Genomic DNA, 22,006 nt, shown 5'->3' on the forward strand with positions numbered 1-22,006 from the left:
GTTCCAGGTGTAAACGTGACTGCCGACCTCCCCAGCAACTGGGGCACGCATATATCCCCGCTCAACTACTTCCTCCATTCCAGATTGGTCGTTTTGATTTTTCTAGATATTATTATGCACCTAGATATACACTATATTTAGATGCATGATAATATCTATAAATCTAAAAATACTAAAACGATCTACAATTTGGAACGGAGGAAGTACTGCTTAATGATCGCTGGCAATTTGGTCGCGGTAGTAAGCGGGGATCGGAGCCACTTGTCCAGTTTGTGCTGCTGCTGCTACCTGATCGCACAACTTGACGAGAGCTCACTTCTTGCTTGCTTATCTCCCTCGTCTCGCGGTGCTTATTCTTCTCTCGGATTCGCGCCACCGGCTGCGGCGCGGCTCTAGCCGGAACCGAGAGACCGAGGCCAAGTGGGATGGCAGCAGCCACGCTGCTGGGTGCAGATATACGATGGGCGAGAGCAAAATCGCCCCCGCGCATGTCATCTGCCGGCTGAGAACGCGCGCGCTGCCGCGCCCTGATCCTGGAACGGCATCATCATCGGAACGTCCACACCTGACAGGCCTATTTCTCCCTGCGGCGTGTCGAGGAGGCGTTCTTCGCGGCGTGCTCCTCGTGTGCGGTGTCCGCACGGCGGGGCGTCCTTGCGGTTGTCTCCATGACAGCGCGGCACGACGCGACGCGAGCCTGCTTGGCGTTTCCGTTCGTTCGTTCGCCGGTGTTCGGCGCCAGTTCGGCCGGCCGGCCGGTGCGTGACGAGATGACCAAGTAGCAGTGCTGCTGAATGGTATGGTTACCCACGAAAAGCATTACTGGCGTTTCGCCGCTTCGGGCGGCAGAGACGTGTCCGCCGCCCCCGGCGCGGCCGCTCCCGCCGCCGCGGCGCCCGTGACGTTGGTGGCCGGACGTGTGCCGTGCTCTCGTCGCGACTTCTTCGGCCGGTATGCAGGCAGGTGGTACTGGGCCTACCACGTCCTCGGCCCGCGCGCGTGCCCAGGCCAGATTGGTCCAGTTGGGCCTTGTTGGTTGGACGAGGCCGCACCACCAGCCAAATTGGGGCCCGTTTTGCCTCGTCGTCTCCGTCTCTGTACACTGTTGCTGTTTTCATTTGTCCGGCGAGGCGGCGACGCATCCCCGGCCGGACGAACACACGATTTGGAGTAGCGCGCTGCTGTACTGCTCTGAACGTTTAAAAGGCGGCATTTCAGAAAGGAAGAAGGAAGACGTTACAAGCGGGGTACTCGCTATTCGCAAACCATACCGAAAGCATCTTCTTGCTTATAATTTATATAGGCAGCTTTATATGCTTACGTACTATCTCCATATCAAAATATTTATCGTTATTAATTTCTTGCAATGTTTGAACATTCATCTTATTCAAAAATTTATTACAAATGTAAGAAAGATAAGTCGTGCTTTAAATACATATGATGGTAAAGTAAACTATAAATAAAATAAATGATGCTTACATAATTTTTGAATAAGATGAATGCTTAAACATGGTGATAAAAAATCAACAACATATTTGATACGGAGGTAGTATCATTGAGTGCTCGCAAAAACCAAAACTAGTGAAAACTTACTCCTGAGCTCTTATTGTCTTTTCACTCCTGATTAAAAACGAAGCGGTGAATCTAATAGTCCTGTGCCAAAGATTCAGTAGGCGTTGGTAATATAGTTATCAGGACCGGATCGGACCGACGGTTGGACCGGTAAAAGATCGAACCAGACCTCCTGCAGCCGGTTCGCTTTAAAAACCATCCCTGCGATCGCCGGAAAAAACCGGACGAACCGGCTGGTTTTTGTGGAACCGGAGAACCGGACGGCTCTGTACGAACCGGACGAGTTTTGCTTGGTGCCTTGGATTAGCCGGCTTAGGCGGGTGTCTCCCACGTTGGCCCAACAAAGGCCCAGCCTAAGGACCCGTCCGCTCCGCTCAGTTAGTATGCTCGCACGACGGCGGCGCCGGATCGCGAAACATGCGGCGGCGCATCCTGATTCGCGAGTTGGCCGGCGGGCCGGCGGAGCGTCGCAAGCAGTCAAGCAGACGGTGGTCGCCGTTTCTCCTCCCGCGTCTCCTGCCGGCCTGCCCGTTCTTCGTCGGCTGCTGCCCCGGCCCCTGAATCCCTGCTGCCCTACTTGTTCTTTGTCGGCAGATGCCTGTCGTCCCGGACTCCCTTCCCATTCTTCAGCAGTAGCAGGGGATGGCAAAGATCAGGGCAGATCGCAGAGGCTCCTTGTGGCGGAGTGACCACGGCACAACTGCACGACATGGGCATGGGGACATAGCGAACGGTGAGTGTCCAAACTCCATACTAAAATGATTTGATTTGTATATTGCTGGCTGCTTGTGTGGATTTGACGTGGAGTGGGTGTGATCTAACAAGAGTAGGATTTTGGCAAGATGGAAGTTTTCATTGGCTGTGATGTTTTAGTGATGTATTCGCCGTGCTTCTTTGGACTCTGAAGAAAGACACAAAGACAATAGTATTTATGTTAACTTGGAAATTTGAATGCAGTTGTTCTGGCAATATATTTGTGTTATTTATGTCAACTACATATTGCTAAATATTAATTGTGCAAGTGTATATGGCACCGGTTTGAATTTTTTTATAGCTCAGTTCAACGGTTCAATATTATTGAATCGGCGGTTCAACCGATTCTTAACGGTTGAACCAATGAACCATTGAATTGAGATCCTTACCGGTTTAATGGCCGGTCCAGTCCTAATAACTATGTATCTATGTTGGACAAGCACGTGTTACAAAAAAACGCTTCACGAGGACAAGTAGTACAGTTGTTGGATCTGCCTTCCGTGTTCTATCGCATGTTAGGTCAGTTCTAATCCTTCGCCTTAGCTAATTTCTATAGCATTAAATATGGTGTCATGTAAGAAAAAGTTGAGGTGGCAGGAGGGTTAACTAGGGGGAGAAGGGAAAAAACGGAGAAACGATGTCGGCGCTCCATCCGATAAACCAAGAAACGATGGTGAGCGCGTTGGGGGCGTTGGGTCATTTCTTCCCAACGTGGTTCCCCTTTCCTCCCGATCCGGTGCTCCCGTCCCGTCTTTTTTGTTTTTTTAGCCCTTTTTGTGAAAGATTCTCACAAATACGCAACTGGCGGAACCATTTCAAAATCTGGATCCTTAGCTTGGCACCATCCACGCTGGCGCCAAGCTTACACGTCTTGGCGGCAGCCATCCTAGCGCCAAGGTCCATGCGCAGCTGCTGATACGGATGCCGACATGACGGGAGCTTGGCGCCATGGATCTTGGTGCCAAGCTTGGCGCCGAGCAATTTACCCCGTACTTCTTCGTGTTTCGAACGAAACAAGTATAATTATTTCGAGGAGTGTGTAACAAACTACACTGCGGTTCAACTGGTTAGGACGTGAGCTTCCCACACACTTCCCACGATCCCAAGAACGCACGCGTGGCCGTGCGAAATCCTTTTTTTCACAGCAAATGAAAAAGGCCCGTGCAGCTCTGCACCGCATGCCGCCGTATCCGCCAGAGACATGTTGTATGTGAAATTTAGGAGAAAAAAAATAAAATGTAGAAAAAAAAGATTCAGGTCTCTAGGATAAGAAGCTCACGTCCTAACTAGTTGAACCGCAACATAATTTGTTGCACACTCCTCGAAATAATTATACTTGTTTCGTTCAAAACGCAAAGAGGTATGGGTAAATTGCTCGGTGTCAAGATCTACGGCGCCAAGCTTGACGCTAAGAACCACAACGCCAAGGCTTGGCGCCATGATGGATGGCGCCAAGCCCCCACCACATTGGCATCCGCGTCAGGAGCTGCGCATGGACCTTGGCGCATCCTGGCGCCGAGACGTGTAAGCCCAGCACCAGCGTGAATGGCGCTAAGCTAAGGGTCTAGATTTTGAAATAGTTCCACCAGAAGCGTATTTGCGAGAATCTTAAAAAAAAGATTAAAAAACAAAAAAGACGCGCTCCCGTCCCAATCTCGCCGCCACGGACCAGGCACACGGCAGCCCGACCCGTGCAGCTGTGGTGGATCCACTTCGGATTTGCTTGATTAAACATGATTCAGCCGCATGATACGCGACGCTCACGCCTAAACCAAGTAAACACGAAGTGCCGTCGGATTTCATCCGATTTAACCACTTGAACAGGACCGAATAGCTAAATCACACGAAGGTGAGTGGTTCCAGAGAATACAACAAGTCCACCGAGTTAACAAATTAACCATTTAGTTTGGTTATAAAACAACATCAGAGTTTACAAGATCAGGAGAAAACCAAAAAAAAGGTAAAACCACTAGTGGAAGCTAACTCGTCGAGGTCGGACATCCCTGGTGAGGCCAACCGGGACATCAATGATCCCTCTCCTCGCCGTCCGAGGAGGGATCCCACTCAACCGTCCAACCCGGAGGGAGTTGGGGTGGCCAAGTGCCAGCAGAGGGATGCTCAGAGACAGCAACTTCACCTGTAAAAGAAGAGCCACAACAAGGCTGAGCTACTAAGCTCAACAAGATTTAACCGACAGGGAGCGCGCTACGCTACCTCTTCTAGACATGCAAGGCTCTTTGGCTGAGGGGTTTGTTTGCCAAAAGCGCTAGGTGTATCCCTACTTTCAAGTTTTAGCTCCGGTTCTAAGTTCATTATCCGGTCTAAGTTTGCAACCTATTCTAGCAAACATAGAACCAATCAAATGGTATTTACATCATCAACAGAACCATGTCATCATCAGATTCCTTACTTACTCAGGGTGACATAGCGATCAAGCAGTCTCAAACTGTGAGAGGCAGACGAATCGATTCGAGTTTCTTAACCATGCATGGCGAACCTAACCTCACGACATCCGCGCACCACAAGGGTCGCTTCCTGTGTCGGCCGTCCCCATCAATTCCCAGGCGCGTGTCAGGTCCAAACTTCCCTTGGCATGCAATGCTCCACAGTCCCGGCCTCTACCGTACTGTGACCGCACTTGCACCCACATGATGGACCATGGGAACCTCGTTCCAGGGACAACAGGGGTATAAGCCACGCCCTAGTTCAATCAGGTACTAGGCTTCCCCATCCTATACTAGGTATGAGATTAGTACCTTCAAACACTTGATCACGAACACCACCACTGTCGGGCCTTACCATGTTTCATAGACAGACGGGGCGATCAACCGGCCACCAAAGAGTTACCCAAAACCCTACCCCGTCCATCGTCCTTATAGTTGTAACAGAAGGGTAAACATCCAACTCCTACAACTCGCGAGTGACAGGAAATCACTCGGCTTTTACCATTTCCTATTTAAGCAAAGCACCTACTCGGTCCAACAGCTAGTGTTCAGATCAAGGGAGCTAAGTTATGCATCTATGGTTCCAACCAACTCCTATACGTAAATGCACAAGCGTGTTAAAGAAGGCATGCGCAAGTTTGGTAAAACATAGGGGATTCATGCATCCGGGGCTTGCCTTCGAGCAAGGGGGAGGGGAACTGCTCGTCTTCTTGAGCAGCTTCGGCTTCTGGAGGCAGGAGCTCAGCTACACCTCCGTCTTCTGGCGCCGGGTGCAACTCGTAGTAGCCGTCGGCGAGACGCAGCTCTACACGAATGCAATGCATTGGTTAGCATAGACGGTTATTTCAACAGCAACACTTGCAAGTTTGAGCCCAGAAACTTGCGGCAAGTTACAGGAGGGTGGGGAGGTTCGATGGAGTTGATGGAGATCAAGGTGTAAGGGTCGGAGGGGGAGGAACTTATGATCTGGCCCTTATTCTAGAGGAATAGATGTGCTAGGGGTCCTCAGACTTAACGCTGAGAAGTCCCCAAGTTTTACACATACACCCTCGGTCCAAAGAAAAAGATACAGCCGAGCCCTCGGGCGAGGCGGAGAAGGGTCGGCGAAACAGACAGGGTCGGGCGAGACGAAACCGGGGTCGGGCGGATAGGAGGGGTCGGACGAGGCGAACAAGAGTCGGCAGCCTACCTTCGTCTTACAGAGAAGGCTTGGGCGGAAGGACTAAGGGGCTTGGGACAGCGGCGAGGATGTCCGGCGGTATTCCGACGGCGGCGATGCTTCTTGGGGATCACAAGCAAACTCTTGGGCAGCACTGAAAGCAGTGGCTGGCGGATTGGGAAAAGGTGGTGTTTGAGCAGAGAGGAGAGTTCCTCAGACTTAGGTGGTGGCGCTGTGAGCTCGAACAGGGAGCAAGAGAGAGGGCAGCGATGGCAAAGGGGAACTCCGGCGGAACTCCGGCATCCCATTTTATAGCTGCGCGGAAGAGGGAAAGGGGAGCGGCGCGAAGGCCGGGGAAGAAATGATGGAGTGCTCTGCCAGGGTGGCGACTGAGCGATGAGGGCGGTGGAGCAGGACTTCGGGGATGACACCGGCGGTCATTGGGCACCGACGTCAGGGCGACGCAGGAGTGGGTTTGCCGGTGGTTGAGATTTGGCGGAGGTGGGCGTCGTCGTGCGGTGGATCTGATGGAAGTGACCAGGAAAACGGCACTAGAAACGAGGGCGCACAGGTGAGAAGACAGGCGGCTGCGGTCGCACGGGCGAGCGCGGAGCAACAGATTGTCGGGGCGGCTTCTGACAGGGCGGGAAAAGGAGCTGTCGCTGCCGCGGTCTGGGTTGGCGGAGGAGGAATCGTCGTGTAGCGAAGACAGGGGCGGCGCGACTGTGGCGAGGTGACGGAAAAGACGGGCGGCATCGGCTCTGCAGCCGGGATCTGGCGATGTGATGATGGGCGCGGGCGGCGAGGTGCTGCAGAAAGGGTAGCAGGGGAGCTTCCGTCGCGATTGGGGAAGGGGGCGCGAGAATCCACCCGGTCGTGGGCCGGCAACGAGGCGGAGCGGCGGATGTCGGAGCAGTTGAGCCACGCGGCTAGGGAACTCTGAAGCGGGCATGCAACTCGAGTGCGCCTGTCGCGGAAGATCTTGGGGAAAAGATCTCGTGGGCCCACCGGTCAGTCTCGGAGGTCCACGGCTCGATCTGAGGGGTGACGCTGTGGGATGGCTTAGAAAGATCCGACGGTGGGTTGGGGGTCGGCGGGGTCGGAACTGGGGAGACCACAGCGAGGGGTCGGATCGATGGGGTCGGGAGCTCTGGTGGTTGAACACTTAGGCCGGGAAACACTGAGACAGGTGATCAGGGAGTCGGATTAAGATTGACGCGAAGAATTTTCATCCGAGGCCGTCACAGCAGTCCATGGCGCCGTTGTTCCCTGCGCCACCTCCGATTGTTGCCGATCCGCGTGCGGCTCAAATCTCCTGCTCGCCAGCTTCAAGTATCCAAATCCACCCCCAATCGTCCCTCCCTAAGCATCTTCAGGTAGCTGCAAGAATGGATCAACATGAATTGGGCAAGCTCCATTTGAGATCCAGATGAGGCATCGGGATGTAGGCGCTTGTCATCCGGCTTCCGGTGGTGCTTCAGACTCTGGCGCTGCAGCTGCCAGTGGTGCTCCAGCCATCCAACCTTCAGGCGCCGATTCTCCTCCAGCTGCCCGTGTTGCAGGTGCTGGTGCTCCTATTGCCGGAGCAGCTCCCAGCTGGTGATCCTCCAGCAGCTGGAGCAGCTCCAGCCATCCGTTCTCTAGCTGATGGTGCCTCTGCTGCTGGAGCTGCTCCAGCGAGTGGTCCTGTGCCCAGGGGTGTCAGAGTATTCTCAATAGGTAATTGCACTAATTAGCTGCCAATTTCAGAGAATTTCAAGTCCATGGAGTATCTCCTGTTCAGCGATGCCTTTGTGGCTTTGTGGAATTGATCGGAAGATAATTCCTTGAACAAAGACATCTCTATTAGCAGTGTCCTATGTATCACCAAATTGTGCCATACCAGTTTGTTTTCCGTGTTTAGGCAATTCAGTTAACAAAAGAAGCTAGATTAAGCATGCATTAGAGCACCTTCAAGAGTCTCTCAAAAAGTTCTTTCCCAAAACTATGTATTAGGGGCTCTTCCAAAAAAATTTTCCCCACAAACATATCAACCTACAGCCAGATCGCTAATAACTAACCCTTAATATTTCAAAACAGGCCACATCATCGTAATTGGGTCCAGCCCAGTGCCTGCCTGCTCTCCCAGTCTCGTTCTTTCTTCTTCTTCCTCCAGCTGAAGAAGATCCGAAACACGAAACAGAGCAAGCTCCTCCTCGGACTCATCGTCCTCGCTGCCACCCGCCGCAGTCTCATCTCCATCCCCCCCTCATCCCTAGCCAGGAAGTCGGTGCGCACGCTGACCGATGGCATGAAGTCACCGCTGGACATCACTGCGGAAGACCATGTACTTTCGGCGCTCCTCGGCATGCACGCACCCAGGCTAGTCGCACAGGTACAGCTGGTCGCCTCGGAACCGGTTGGCCAGGAGCTTGTTCCCCTGCTCACGGCTCAGCGTCCAGGACCCCGATGCTAGGTGCGCGACCACCGTGCCCAGCCACCGCCGCGGGTGCCGCCGGCTCCCGGCCACCACGCCGTGCCAGGCCACGCTGCAGGAGGCATCGATGGCGGCTGCTTCCTCCTCTTCCTTCGCGTCGCAGATCGTCGGCCCGGCTGGTGGTGGGCCAGAGTCCGAGGCAGCGGCAGTAGGCGGGATCTGCGGCTCAGACGAGCAGTCGCAGGCCACATCCAGGTCCATGTCATCGTACAGCGACCACGCGGCGTCGGTGGAGTCGCCAGTGCCGCCCTGGGCCACGGCCTCGGCCGCGACATCGGCCGTGCGGTCGCGGGACGTGGTTGTGGCCTCAAGCCCCTCGACGGAGGCGGCCGCGACAGAGTCGCTGGCGGGGGCGCGGATGGGGACGTCGTGCTCGATGTCGAGCTCGAGGCCAAAGTCGTCAGTGGGCTCAAGGAGCACCCCGACGCGGAGGAGCCCTGGGCAGCAGACGGAGAGCTTGTGCAGCGCCACCCAGGATGCGGGCGCCCTCCTACTCTGCCCGGTGCTCGCCCATGGGTGGGTGGGTGGCGCGATCAGCGGCGTGCTCGCTCTAGAAATTCCACGGAGATGGGAGGAGGAGGCCCGGGTGCGTGAGCTGTAGGAAATTTCGGGATTGGGGAAGTACCGGTCCCCTGCGTATACATGGGGTGACGGAGGTGTTTTTAGCGTCCGTGCATTTTTACGGAATGGATGGGGGAGCTGTTGGAGGTAATTTTTTTTTCCCTAAATAAGGTTTTGGGGTAATTGTAAGGGCTTTTTGAGTTGCTCTTACATTTTCCTAATTTTTTTCTCGTATGTGAAAGTTAGTTTCTTGTATGCCATTTTTCTTTCTCTTGCAGTACGTTAATGCAGTGCCTTGGTCCTTTAGCACTAGGAGTTCTCTGTAAGTATCTACAAACAACAGATTGCATTCAATCTACACTAGCCAAGTATATGATGTGTGCTTGCTCCTTCTAGTAAGCCTAAGTTTCAAGTGCCTGTGCTAGTATAATTGATATTGACTTTCTCTGTTATTCCCTTTCTTTCTTGAGGTAATTGGTTACACGTACATTTATTGCCCTCTCTCTCCTCTAGACACCACCCATAGATACTATGGGTTGTGACTGCCCTTATATCTAGACATGGGTTCTAGAGAAGTCCATACTTACCACAGATTTTCTTTTTTCTTTTGATCTTTTATGAAAACTTTTAGAGCATAAAAATCATACTACATGTGATAATAGAACTTAAAAAGACTGAATGTCTCACCATCAGGTGTTGGGGAGGGGAAGGATGGGAGAGTGAGAGTGTGAGCTTTTGGTGGGAGGATGTTGATGAGGTGTAGTTGATGTGGTGCAGGGACGGTCTATCAAGCATGTGGGCTCAAGGGAGAGAGGGAGTGGACAAGTGTCCAGTGCAGTTGATGCGCTGGTTCAACATCGGCGGTCCGACCACATGTAATGTCGGTTTATACGTGTATTCAACCACGCCTGATACAACAGATTTGACTCAATCATCAGTTGACCAAAGTTAGTATGGAATGACATGGTTCGGTTAATATTGTCCATCGGATCGCATAGACTTCGCAAGTCATCTTAAAGACATTTCTCTTAGTTTAAGAGGGTCTTTTGCCTTGGATTAGGATAACAATTACCTCACTTAGTTTTAGTTCATTATATGGATGTAGAGGAAATGAGCCCTCAAATTTTTATGCAAAGACGGTAGAAAAGTATTAATAAGTACTATTTATTGTTTTGATTATAATAGAAGACGTATCTCATACAAACTATGGGTTGCTATTATACTCAGTTTGTCCATTTGTATTGTACTCTGCTTCGAAACCCTAGTGTTTCGAATTAAGGTCTTGATAGGATATCGTTTGCTTTGCAGACTCTTCTTCCTTCACTACTCAATTCTGGGAACCTCACTTTATCAGTTCTTCACTATAGATTACTAAATGGTTATCTTTTCCGTATGGGACTGAAACAAGTTCACTCCTCTCCAATCATGAAAGTTAGCTCAAAACCTGTGTTGCTAATCAAAGTTGGCAAACACTTCACTCCTGTTGTCCTTATTACGAAACACACCAATAAAGAACCTTGTTTCTATTGCGCCCTATATTCCGAGGCGACCGTTTCACCCAGTTCAAACCACAGTACATCATGATAGTCTGCAATCACCATACTTGTTTTAAATTATTTAAATTTCAAGTGACATTCTTTCTGAACCAAAATCTCTACATTGATATATTCATATATTTAATGTTGCACGCCAAATAATTTGGTGTAAGCACGAGATGATATGGGAGAATGAGGATGCTTGATACGACGGTGAGAAGATTTAATGCAATGTGAATGGACATAGTTGGGAATTGATAAGGTATTTGGGAGGAATCATGTGAAAAATATATCAGTTGTACCAAAAAGAAAACAAATGAGCATGAACGATGAATTATAAGTATGCATGAAATTTGATCTTCTAAAAATTTAAACTTTGACGGTCCACTACTTTGGATCATAGCTTCTCAAATTAGACTAAAAAACTAGAAACTTTGGCGCGGCGTTGCCGCACCTAGCTTGATTGAGCCAGTGTATTATGTTGAGAAAAATCGAATGGTTGTCTAATTTGAAATGTTGCATATGAAAGAATTCAATTAATGATTATCATTCTAGACATATACTATTTTTTTGTTCCATTTACGATCCTAAGCTCACTTCTAACAGCCTGATCGACAATTGGGTCATGGTTAATTATATATCGATTATATGGTCCGCTAATAAAATGAATTGCATAGCGTACCATGTAAAGGGATTTTGTTTCTTGAACACACCATGCAAAGGAATGGGTGATCAAATTGCTCAGGGCAATTTCTAGATGTTCTTCAGTATTCAGCACTACGACAGCTTCTTTGAGTGTAGGTTCAACGTGTATCACTGCTGAAGGACACCAAAATTTACCATTTCCTCATGCTACTTTCTGAAAGTGAAGTTCTTGATCAGGGTATGTCACATGCCAAAAAGTTTTGAAGGCTTTCCTGTCATTGTTAATGTTGCTACTCATCAGGATTCACTAGCTTGAACAAACCACTGCGAAAATTGAAAACTCAGCCCTAAACATTTTCCGAAACAAGAGTTATTTGTAAAAGAGATTGCCCGCAACTGCCTGGTTTGCTCAATGGCAGGCGATTCAGAAAAGGTGGGCACCTTACAGCTTGACCTGTAGGTCCTCGAGGCGTTCAGCTCGCCCCTAGCATCCACGGGGAGTATCTGGTTCCGCTGGCCCCGGCCTGTCCGATCCTCATCCCATAGTGATGAGGACATCACCTGTTCGGATACAACCACATTAGTAAATTTTGATTCACAGGTGAAACAAATCTTTACCATGATTGTATTTGATACATTTGATGAATTGATGTTGCACCATGATGTGTATTCGTTGTCAATTTTAGAAATACATACATGGATCAAAAATAGTGTTAAACACACATGCAAGGCATGGAGGACCAAAGAAGTAGATTGGGGGCCAATTCCAAGTATTACTAACATCCTCCACCAGGCCACCACGTGACTTTTGGCCTAAGGAAAGAAAGAGTTCCAATCCAATACGTTTTGGGGCTGGATTCGGACTGCAGCTCTGTGTCAACTTGCAACGGCCGCCACGACCTCATCCGGACTCCATTTTAGGTGTTCAAGTACTCCTTGGAATCCTTATGAAGTCTATTTTCATATGGATCTGGAATCATATCCATATATTCTCTGAGTCGGCTGCAATCATCGAAATACTACCGAGAGTTTTTTCTGTCCAAGGTGTTGCGTCGCCTTATTTTGGCCCAATGGGCCGTGTATCAAGTTGGGTCCATTAGGGACATGTCCTAGGGTTGGAGCACGACCCCAACACCCCCCCGGTTGTCCTCCTAGGTATTAATAAGGATTAGAGCCGCCACGAACAGATTGGGTTTTGTTTTGTTGAAAGTTTAGCCATTGCTACTTCCTTGTAGACGCGTGTGTCGACTAGACCATCCATTCTACTCGATTCAGAACCCCAACTTTGTGAGTTCAGATTGGTTTTCATCTCCATATTTGCAATTGAGTTGCTTGTTCTACTTGTTCTTCCTTGTTCTTCGATTGCTTGCAGGACGAGTGTCCTAGTGGCCGGGTGACGCGCTCCACAAGATCACGGCAGCCATTGGAGGTGGTGTATCGGTTGTTAAAGCGCAGCTTGGAAGGCTGTAGTCGGGCCGTGAACGTCGTCTCCATCCACCAATCAAGTTATCCACGCCTCTCTCATCGAAAGATCGGGATTCGACCCTAGCGGGTTCATATCAATTGGTAATCAGAGCAAGGTTTATCGGTGAGAGATTTCCAATCCTTCGCTATTTTACTTTCCCATAGTCCAGAAAAAGCCAAAAAAAATAGTAGATTTGTTTACCCACAATCCTATAAACCCTTTGAGCCTTTGCTAGCACTGCTTAGTTAGGGCTTGTTGAGTTTTCGGTTGCATCGGTTGTGTCAAGTTGCTGATCTTAGTTTTAGTCCTTTAGAGTTTCGAATTCTTGTCACGTTCTAGTCACAGCCGTGTGCTATCATATAAAACCTTCTGTTGGCTGAATCTGAATACATGTTTGTGTTCAAGTCTAAGTCCTACTCTTTAGTTTTAGTCCTTTAAAGTTTTGAGTTCTTGTCATGTTCTAGTCACAGCCGTGTCCTACCATATAAAACCTTCTGTTGGCTGAATCTAAATACATGTTTGTGTTCAAGTCTGAGTCCTACTCTGAGTTTGCTTAAGACCGAATCCCACGTGGTGCTGAGTTTGAGTTGGAATCAGTTTGCTGTCCGAATTGACAGCTGCCTTGTTGCTGTCTTGAGTCCGAATCTGATTTCTATCCTTTCAGAATACCTCTATCCTTTCAAAAAAAGTTTGTGTGGTGTGTGACTTTTTTGAAGTCCTTTTGTTCATATAATCAGATTTGAGGACCCCCTAAAAAAACAGAAAAAAAAGAAGGAAAGAAAGACAAAAAAAATAGGAAGAAAAGGGGTTGTTCGTTGTGCTTCTTAATTATTTTCCGGTGGTGTGTTGTGACTTCCTTTGTGTCTAGGCTCGCGTCTCTAGCACGGTCTAGGCTAGGACCAGCACCGTACCACCGTTGAGCGATTATCCAACTTGCTTTTGTGACTAACGTGGTGCTAGTATATTTCCTTGCTTTAGCCCACCTATAGCTCCACATATTCGACTACAGCTTGACAGGTTTTTGTTGCTGCGGCACCGATACACTTCTCTCCACGGTTGTAGACTTGTTGGTTGCCGTCACCTCCTATTTGGCTTGGTAAGAACTTGTAAGGGCTTGTTTGAAACAATTTGAGTTTGAGAGAATTACAACCGACACATCCTAGTAGTTGATAGGAGGATAAATACTATTTTTGTGTTTCTTATTTTCTACTAATCATGGCAGGTGATACGGAGATTTTTGAGCTGTTGAAACTCGACCCTCATATTTAGGATGTCATTCAGCACTTGCCGTTATATGATGGTAAGTTTGATCCTGAAGTTTATATTGATTGGGAGTTAAAAGTAGATAATGAATTTGATGAGCATGACCTATCTGAGAAACAAAAGATTTATATTGCCTCTAATATTTTAACTGAATTTGCCTTGCTACAATGGAAACACATTTGTAAGCGTAACAAAGTTCTAGAATCTTGGGAAGACTTCAAATGTCTTTTTAGAGATGCATTCATTCCTGAATATTATGCTAATTATTTGTTTGAAAAATTAGTCAACATGAGGCAAGATAGTAGGACTGTGAAAGAATACTTCGATGATTTTAAAATTTGTATCATGTTTGGTGGATTAGATGAGTGCATGGAAGATGTTATGAGTAGGTTCATGAAAGGGCTCAATTCTGAAATTCAAACCTTGTTAATTAGCAATTCTTATAGCCATATTGGTCAATTATTTTGTCTTGCTCTCAATTCTGAAAAGGAGATTCTATTATCTGTGAATACTTGCAAGAATGATGTGACCCATAATGTCCAAAATTTGTCAACTCTGCATGCTACCAAAGAACAACAAATAGTGGAACCGATTGCTGATTTTCCTTTTTCACAAAATGCATTACTTGTTGTTCCTTGTGATAAAGAGGACTTTTGTGCTGATGATTCTTTTACTCTTATGCCACATGTAGTGAATAAGTGTGATACTTTTTATTTGGAACCATACAAATGTGCTGAAGAAAAACTTTTCCATCCTATTACTTATGTACAAGACGAACTGAATTTGTTGTCCTCTTTAAATACTTTAGGTTATATTGAATTTGATATTCTGTGTAATCTAAATTGTCTACAAGAGAAACTTAAATTTGATTCTGGTTTGCCAAGTTTTAATCATTGTTCGCTTCATCCAATTGGCAAATACGACAGCAAAGGCGAATATTTGGTGCATTAAGTTTATATTTGCTCTAATCTGAAATATTGTTTTGGGCAACAATACTATGATCAAATAGAGGGCTGCACTAACACTAATAATGTCTTGCAAAGTTTTTCTAGTTTTTCCCATATGCAACAGGGTAACGCCAAAGAAGGGGAGCATTACTGGTTGTGCCCATGCAGCATGGTCATCGCTCCGTGCTCCAACATCAAAGCAACTACCTTAGAATTTCATTGGAGCAAGTCGAGGACGACTTGCAGCCAAGAAGGGGAGAATGATGAGGACATTACCTGTTCGGATACAACCACATTAGTAAATTTTGATTCACAGGTGAAACAAATCTTTACCATGATTGTATTTGATACATTTGATGAATTGATGTTGCACCATGATGTGTATTCATTGTCAATTTCAGAAATACATACATGAATCAAAAATAGTATTAAACACACATGGAAGGTATGGAGGACCAAAGAAGTAGATTGGGGGCCAATTCCAAGTATTACCAACATCCTCCACCAGGCCACCACGTGCCTTTTGAGCCGAGGAAAGAAAGAGTTCCAATCCAATACGTTTTGGGGCTGGATTCGGACTGCAGCTCTATGTCAACTTGCAACGGCCGTCACGACCTCATCCGGACTCCATTTTAGGTGTTCAAGTACTCCTTGGAATCCTTATGAAGTCTATTTTTATATGGATCTGGAATCGTATCCATATCTTCTCTGAGTCAGCTGCAATCATCAAAATACTACCGAGAGGTTTTCTGTCCAGAGGTGCTGCGTCGCCTTATTTTGGCCCAATAGGCCGTGTATCAAGTGGGGTCCATTAGGGACATGTCCTAGGGTTGGAGTACGACCCCAACACCCCCTGGTCGTCCTCCTAGGTATTAATAAAGATTAGAGCCGCCACGAACAGATTGAGTTTTGTTTTGTTGAAAGTTTAGCCATTGCTACTTCCTTGTAGACGCGTGTGTCGACTAGACCATCCGTTCTACTCGATTCAGAACCCCAACTTTGTGAGTTTAGATTGGTTTTCATCTCCATATTTGCAATTGAGTTGCTTGTTCTACTTGTTCTTGCTTGTTCTTCGATTGTTTGCAGGACGAGTGCCCTAGTGATCGGGTGACGCGCTCCACAAGATCGCGGCAGTCATTGGAGGTGGTGTATCGGTTGCTAAGGCGCAGCTTGGAAGGCTGTAGTCGGATCGTGAACGTCGTCCATCCACCAATCGAGTTATCTACACCTCTCTCATCGAAATATCAGGATTTGACCCTAGCAGGTTCATATCACATAGGAGAACCAGCAGCAAGCACAGATGAGCTTGTGCGCGAGGTGGTGCATGGTGGCGCGGCACAGCATTCCGTCGAGCAAGTCGTGGCCACTAGAGGCGTGTGACATCCGCAGTGGCCAGGTAGGAGTACAGTATCCAGGGCATGCCCCCAACAGCGCGTGCAGCTGCCGCGACTTCGGCGTCTCCACGCCGGAAGCCGCCGGCTGCCTCGCCAACAGCTCGGCGAGACCGACGGCTAGATGGAAGCTTTGCTCGGGATTGGACGGTGCCAAAACTGGGTTGACGCGGCTCAACGAGTGCTCGCGAAATGCCCGAGAACCTGACCAGCTTTGGTATATCAGAGATAGTAGGTATACTCTGATTCCGTGGCATTGCCTTGCCTGAATCTATTTCCTTTTCTTTTCCATCATTTTGGCACGTGAAAAAGGTAGTTTTGAATGGTCCGCTACACTATCCCTTTTCTTCTCAAATGGTCAAATGCCGTACAAATATCACAGCATGAAGTGCCTATCATTTTGAATCCCGTAGCAGTTTCGAAAACGTCAACAGCAATTGCATACTGTCAACGACAATTGTTGGTGTCAAAATCTAAAATAATCACTGCGAAAGATAGCTATGGATAAAAATTAAAATAGGTGAAGCCGAGATAACACCTATCACACATTCACACGACTCCCGCCGCGATCCACACCGATTCACTCCACTACCCCCCCGCCACGACACGCTCGCCACACACCACTGCACGGGTCCATGGCCTTGGCGACGCCGCTCCGCCACCTCCTCCCCGTGGCGGCGGCGACGGCCACAGCCCCCGACCCCGCCGGACCATCCCTGACGGCCCGCCGCGTCCTCTGGGGCCGCCTTCGCTCCAGCCTCGCCGCCTCCCCGTCCAGGGAGCCCAGGTCCAGGTCCCTCACCGCGCCGGTGGCGGCTGCGGCGGGCGGGCGGCCGACGGTGCTCGTCACGGAGAAGCTGGGCCCGGCGGGCCTGGACCTGCTGCGCTCGTTCGCGAACGTGGACTGCTCCTACGAGCTCACGGCGGAGGAGCTCCGCGCCAAGGTCTCGCTCGTGGACGCGCTGGTGGTGCGCAGCGGGACGTGCGTCACGCGGGAGGTGTTCGAGGCCGCGCGCGGGCGGCTCCGCGTGGTCGGCCGTGCCGGGGTCGGGATCGACAACGTCGACCTCCAGGCGGCGACCGAGGCCGGGTGCCTCGTCGTCAACGCGCCCACCGCGAACACCGTCGCCGCCGCCGAGCACGCCGTCGCGCTCCTCACCGCCATGGCGCGCAACGTCGCGCAGGCCGACGCGTCGCTCAAGGCCGGTAACGCCCTCTCGTTGCTCCGAACAAACGCGTGTGCACGATAACACAACCGTGTCTTCCTACCACACGTCATGCGAATAGATAAGGTCCTACTACAGTGCTACTGTTAACAATAACAATGTACACGCACTGAAGGGGGTGAAATGCTATCGCAATTTTCTATCAGTAGTTTCTGATCAGTGCACATTGCTCGCTAACGAGATGTAGTTCATCTCATCACGTTTCTATAGCTGTGTACTGTCGATTATCGATTCTTTCAAAAGTTAGGTTCTAAACGATACTGGCGTGATTTCCATTGGAAATCTGTGTATGTGCTTTCAATACTCGTGGCCCGCCAATGGCATGATGATGAAGCCTGAAGGTGATAACATGGTTCGTCTGCATTATCATCCTTCTTGGACTGTGCTTTTTGGTTAAAGATAAAGTGGTGCATACTGATCAAAGGTGATTCCAGGGCACGTACTAGATCAATTGTTGGTTTTGTGATGTTGCCAGTGTCATTGTAGAAAACGTAAATAAGTACTCGCCATGTAATGTGATTGTCTGCTGAAATTAAAGAATGGCTGAAGCTTTAAGTGTTTTGAATTTTGAAGCACATATTGGGGTTTTATGACGATTTTTCCTAGGCCCATTCAGTACATATTTTTGGTTGGGCTCTGCTACCCGCTTATCCCTCTCTTGCAATTAGCTGAAAATTCCCACTTGCAGCAAAGAAATCCATTCTTTCCACAGTTCTTGTTAATAACAAACAGTTTTATCTATCGACCAGATAGCTGTTGTTTACTTGTGCAACTTGAGATTTTATCCTGCATTCTTGTGGCACTGAATAATAACATTGCTCTTACTGCCAATTTTCATCTGGCAGCAGTGATCATTTTGGGATATAAAATCCACAGTTATTAACCAGCAGAGTTCAGCCATACCATGTTCCACCAGTAGGTTAATATTTAAGACTAAGTAGCCGTTGTGAGAAAAAAACAATCACCGCTGTGTTCTGAATTTTTTTATTTATGAACGTCACAAGTTCATAACAACTGATATGAAAGTACTTAAACTAGCAATGGCAATACAGCACATAGTTCATTTGTGCTGAGTTGTTGCAATTCGCTTTTTGCATAATCCAGGCAAATGGCAACGGAGCAAATATGTCGGTGTTACTTTAGTGGGGAAGACACTAGCTGTTATGGGCTTTGGAAAGGTTGGCTCCGAAGTAGCTCGGCGCGCAAAAGGACTCGGGATGGATATCATTGCTCATGACCCATATGCTCCTGTTGATAGAGCCCGGGCAATTGGCGTAGATCTTGTATCATTTGATGAGGCCATCTCCACAGCAGACTTCATATCATTGCACATGCCTCTAACTCCATCGACAGCAAAGCTTTTTAATGATGAAACTTTTGCAAAAATGAAAAAGGGTGTTAGAATTATCAACGTTGCACGGGGTGGAGTTGTTGATGAAGAAGCATTGCTGAGAGCACTTGACAATGGAACAGTTGCCCAGGTAATTCCTTTCGTCGTGGCCACTCATGACTCATCCACATGTTGACAGTGCATATTGCCGTTACCTGTTATCCAATTCTCATATACATCTGATTTTTTTTTTGATATTCACTTTGCGATGTTTTGTCAGAAAAAAGAGAGATATTTTAGCCTTTTTCCTGATTGCATTATGGTGTGAGTCAGGCCGCACTTGATGTATTTACTGAGGAGCCACCGCCAAGAGACAGCAAGTTGGTGCAGCATGAGGATGTCACTGTCACACCGCACCTTGGAGCTAGCACAACAGAATCTCAGGTTTGCTGGTCTTTTCATCATACTACCTTTATCATCTTTACTAAAAGACTGCTTGTACTGTACCTGTGCAGGAAGGTGTAGCCCTTGAAATTGCAGAGGCTGTTATCGGTGCACTGAGAGGAGATCTGGCTGCCACAGCTGTGAATGCCCCAATGGTCCCTGCTGAGGTACTTCCATTATGAAGGAAGAAACTCTTCATAGTCTTGTCAGTATAATTCTGCAATCTGCTTGCGTCTAAACTGTACATCTCTTCTCACAGGTTCTATCAGAGCTATCACCCTATGTTGTCCTTGCCGAGAAGCTGGGCCGACTTGTTGTGCAACTTGTAGCTGGTGGCAGCGGGGTTAAGGTTGTCAAGGTTGTCTACTCATCTGCTAGAGACCCCGATGACTTGGATACAAGAATTCTTCGTGCCATGGTCACCAAAGGCATTGTCGAACCTATTTCAAGCGCATTCGTCAACATCGTCAATGCAGACTATGTTGCCAAGCAGAGAGGCCTCCGGATCATCGAGGAGAGAATTCTCCTTGATGGTTCACCTGAAATCCCCCTAGATTCCATCCAGGTCCACCTCACCAATGTGGAGTCCAAGTTTGCTGGTGCCTTGTCTGATGCAGGCGACATCAGAGTGGAAGGAAAGGTTAAGGACGGCTCCCCGCATCTCACCCTTGTCGGGTCTTTCAGTGTTGACGTTAGCCTTGAGGGAAACCTCATACTGTGCTGCCAAGTTGATCAGCCGGGCATCATCGGGAAAGTGGGATCGATCTTGGGAAAGATGAATGTGAATGTGAGCTTCATGAGCGTTGGAAGGACTGCTCGTGGGAAGCAGGCGGTAATGGCCATTGGAGTTGATGAGGAGCCTGAGAAGGAAGCTCTTAAGTTGATCGGCGATACACCGTCTGTCGAGGATTTTGTCTTTGTTAAGCTTTAGAGAGGAAGTAGGTAGGTATACCAAAGATAATGTTTGTGCTATGTTAGCATGAGATTCATTTTTCCAAGCTGCTAGTAGCTTGTTTGGGGGTACTGTAGAATGACATTCTTTGGTGTCCTTCAGGGGACACCACGTAGATATATAATATATCAAGAAGTGCATGCAAAAATGCAATTTTTCCACTTGGGGCTGCTATCCTTCTGATCAGTTGAACTCTACTGTCATTGCGCTGGCTTAACTCTTCTGTGCAGTTGATCTGAAACATGTTGGTGACGCTGTTAGAATCTCTCTCTAGTTTCAGGTTTTTTCAGGATACTGAACTGGAGAGCTCTGTTGTGACTTGTGACACTCTTGCTGCCCTGACAAACAGGAGGAGAACAGTATTCCATACTCTATTCCCTTTCTGTGATTCCCAAAACCGTTCCAGCTCTCTGAACCATCTGGTTGACATCCCTGAAGCTGAAGAGTTTTTAACAATGCATCAGATTAGATGTTACAGTACTTGTATGTGTAACTTGTTACAATCATTCCAAATCGCTGCTTTATCTTCTCCCTGCATTAAACCATAATAGGGTTCAAAATTTCGCTGAACTATCGGCGAAATTTCGCACTTTTCGATGGTAAGCGAAAAAAATATTTCATTCAAAAAGTGTCGGAAAATTTGATTTTTTGTGCCATTATATAGATCGGATAGGGTATTATGATCCCAAATGAAGCAATGGTCTGGCTCCTGTTGAGTCCAGGACGTCCAAAGGTTGAATCCTACTTCGTCTGTGGTTTTTTTTTTCATTTTTACTTTCACAGACATGTGGGCTCCATCTCTCTCACCGAAATAAAAAAAAGAGTAGCGCAATCTGGGCTTCGAACTCAGAGCGTACTGGATCAGCAAAATCAACAAAACCATTGCTCTATCTGCATACCACTGGATATCCATTGTGTAGATATGTTAATAACATTTAAAACAATTTAAATTTTTGAACAAAAAAAATCCGAATTTCGCGAATTTCGGTGATTTCGAAGGGGACCGAAAAGTTTTGATAAACGAAATCGAAAACCCTCCATATCTACTCTTTCGCAGGATATCCAACATTGGCGTTTGAGACACGTGAAATGAATTCCACTGAAGCGGACACAACTTTTCCCTTTCGGTTCTGACACGACCGAGCGACCGGTACATTCTCCATTTTTGAGCACGTTTCCTTATCCCCAATCAGCACGAGCCATGTGATCTACCTACTGCATTGTCAGGCTCAAACTCTGTTAGGTGAACAACACTAGGACTAGACGCCCAACTCACTGTACTCTCCGCCGAGTGCCGACCCATCCCAAATCCCCTGTCCCCAACTTCTTTCTGCAGGAGCGCCATCAGCAACTCCTTTTCCGATTCATCATCGGATCAGATGGCCCATCACACATTCACACGATTCACCCCATGCGGCCGCGCCTCGCCTTCCGCCGCCGCTGGCCACTGATCTCAAGGCCTCACCGCCCCGGCGCGTCGTCGTCGGCGTCGTCCTCTCACCAGCTTTGGGGAAAGAGGTGCGCTGGACACTGAGCCGAGCACGGTGAGTGCCCCGCACACTAGCCCGGATAAAGGCAGCTCCCGACGGCGACGGCGACGCGATCCCATTGTGGGAGCGAGCGATGTGTGGAAGAGAAATCCCGGCGGCCTCGGTGGCACAGGAGTGCACGCAACTTGTTCCTTCCTCCCTCCTGTAGCTGTGACTGCTGCTCCCTGTACCAGTCCGTGTAACAGCGATCTGATGCTAATCCTTATCGTGTTCTTGGCCTGTCTGTCACGCCTGCTGTGCGTTCTGAACCCTGAAATTGACATCATGCGCAGGTTATCCTTCTGAAAGAAAGA

At 48.3% G+C, this 22,006-nt stretch overlaps 1 protein-coding gene and 1 pseudogene across 1 annotated transcript; one reads left to right on the top strand and one right to left on the bottom strand.

The window, feature by feature from the left end:
• Nucleotides 1–8,224: 8,224 nt before the first annotated feature.
• LOC117853610 (phytochrome A-associated F-box protein-like) lies at nt 8,225–11,703 on the bottom strand (annotated as a pseudogene).
• Nucleotides 11,704–16,766: 5,063 nt separating this feature from the next.
• LOC117852973 (D-3-phosphoglycerate dehydrogenase 3, chloroplastic) lies at nt 16,767–20,324 on the top strand. The gene is made up of 5 exons (XM_034735301.2): nt 16,767–17,417; nt 18,542–18,918; nt 19,101–19,211; nt 19,283–19,378; nt 19,471–20,324. The coding sequence occupies exons 1-5, from the start codon at nt 16,847–16,849 to the stop codon at nt 20,140–20,142; spliced, it is 1,827 nt and encodes a 608-aa protein (XP_034591192.1). The 5' UTR covers nt 16,767–16,846; the 3' UTR covers nt 20,143–20,324.
• The last annotated feature ends 1,682 nt before the right edge of the window (nt 20,325–22,006 follow it).

The sequence above is a fragment of the Setaria viridis genome, chromosome 4 (assembly GCF_005286985.2).
Source record: "Setaria viridis chromosome 4, Setaria_viridis_v4.0, whole genome shotgun sequence".
Lineage (NCBI taxonomy): Eukaryota > Viridiplantae > Streptophyta > Magnoliopsida > Poales > Poaceae > Setaria > Setaria viridis.

What these genes read in the sequence shown, in the direction of transcription:
- LOC117852973 (XM_034735301.2), top strand. Translation starts at nt 16,847, where the DNA reads ATGGCCTTGGCGACGCCGCTCCGCCACCTCCTCCCCGTGGCGGCGGCG. An exon ending in CGACGCGTCGCTCAAGGCCG is followed by an intron (nt 17,418 to 18,541) that starts GTAACGCCCTCT and finishes TGCATAATCCAG; the next exon opens with GCAAATGGCAACGGAGCAAA. An exon ending in CTAGCACAACAGAATCTCAG is followed by an intron (nt 19,212 to 19,282) that starts GTTTGCTGGTCT and finishes GTACCTGTGCAG; the next exon opens with GAAGGTGTAGCCCTTGAAAT.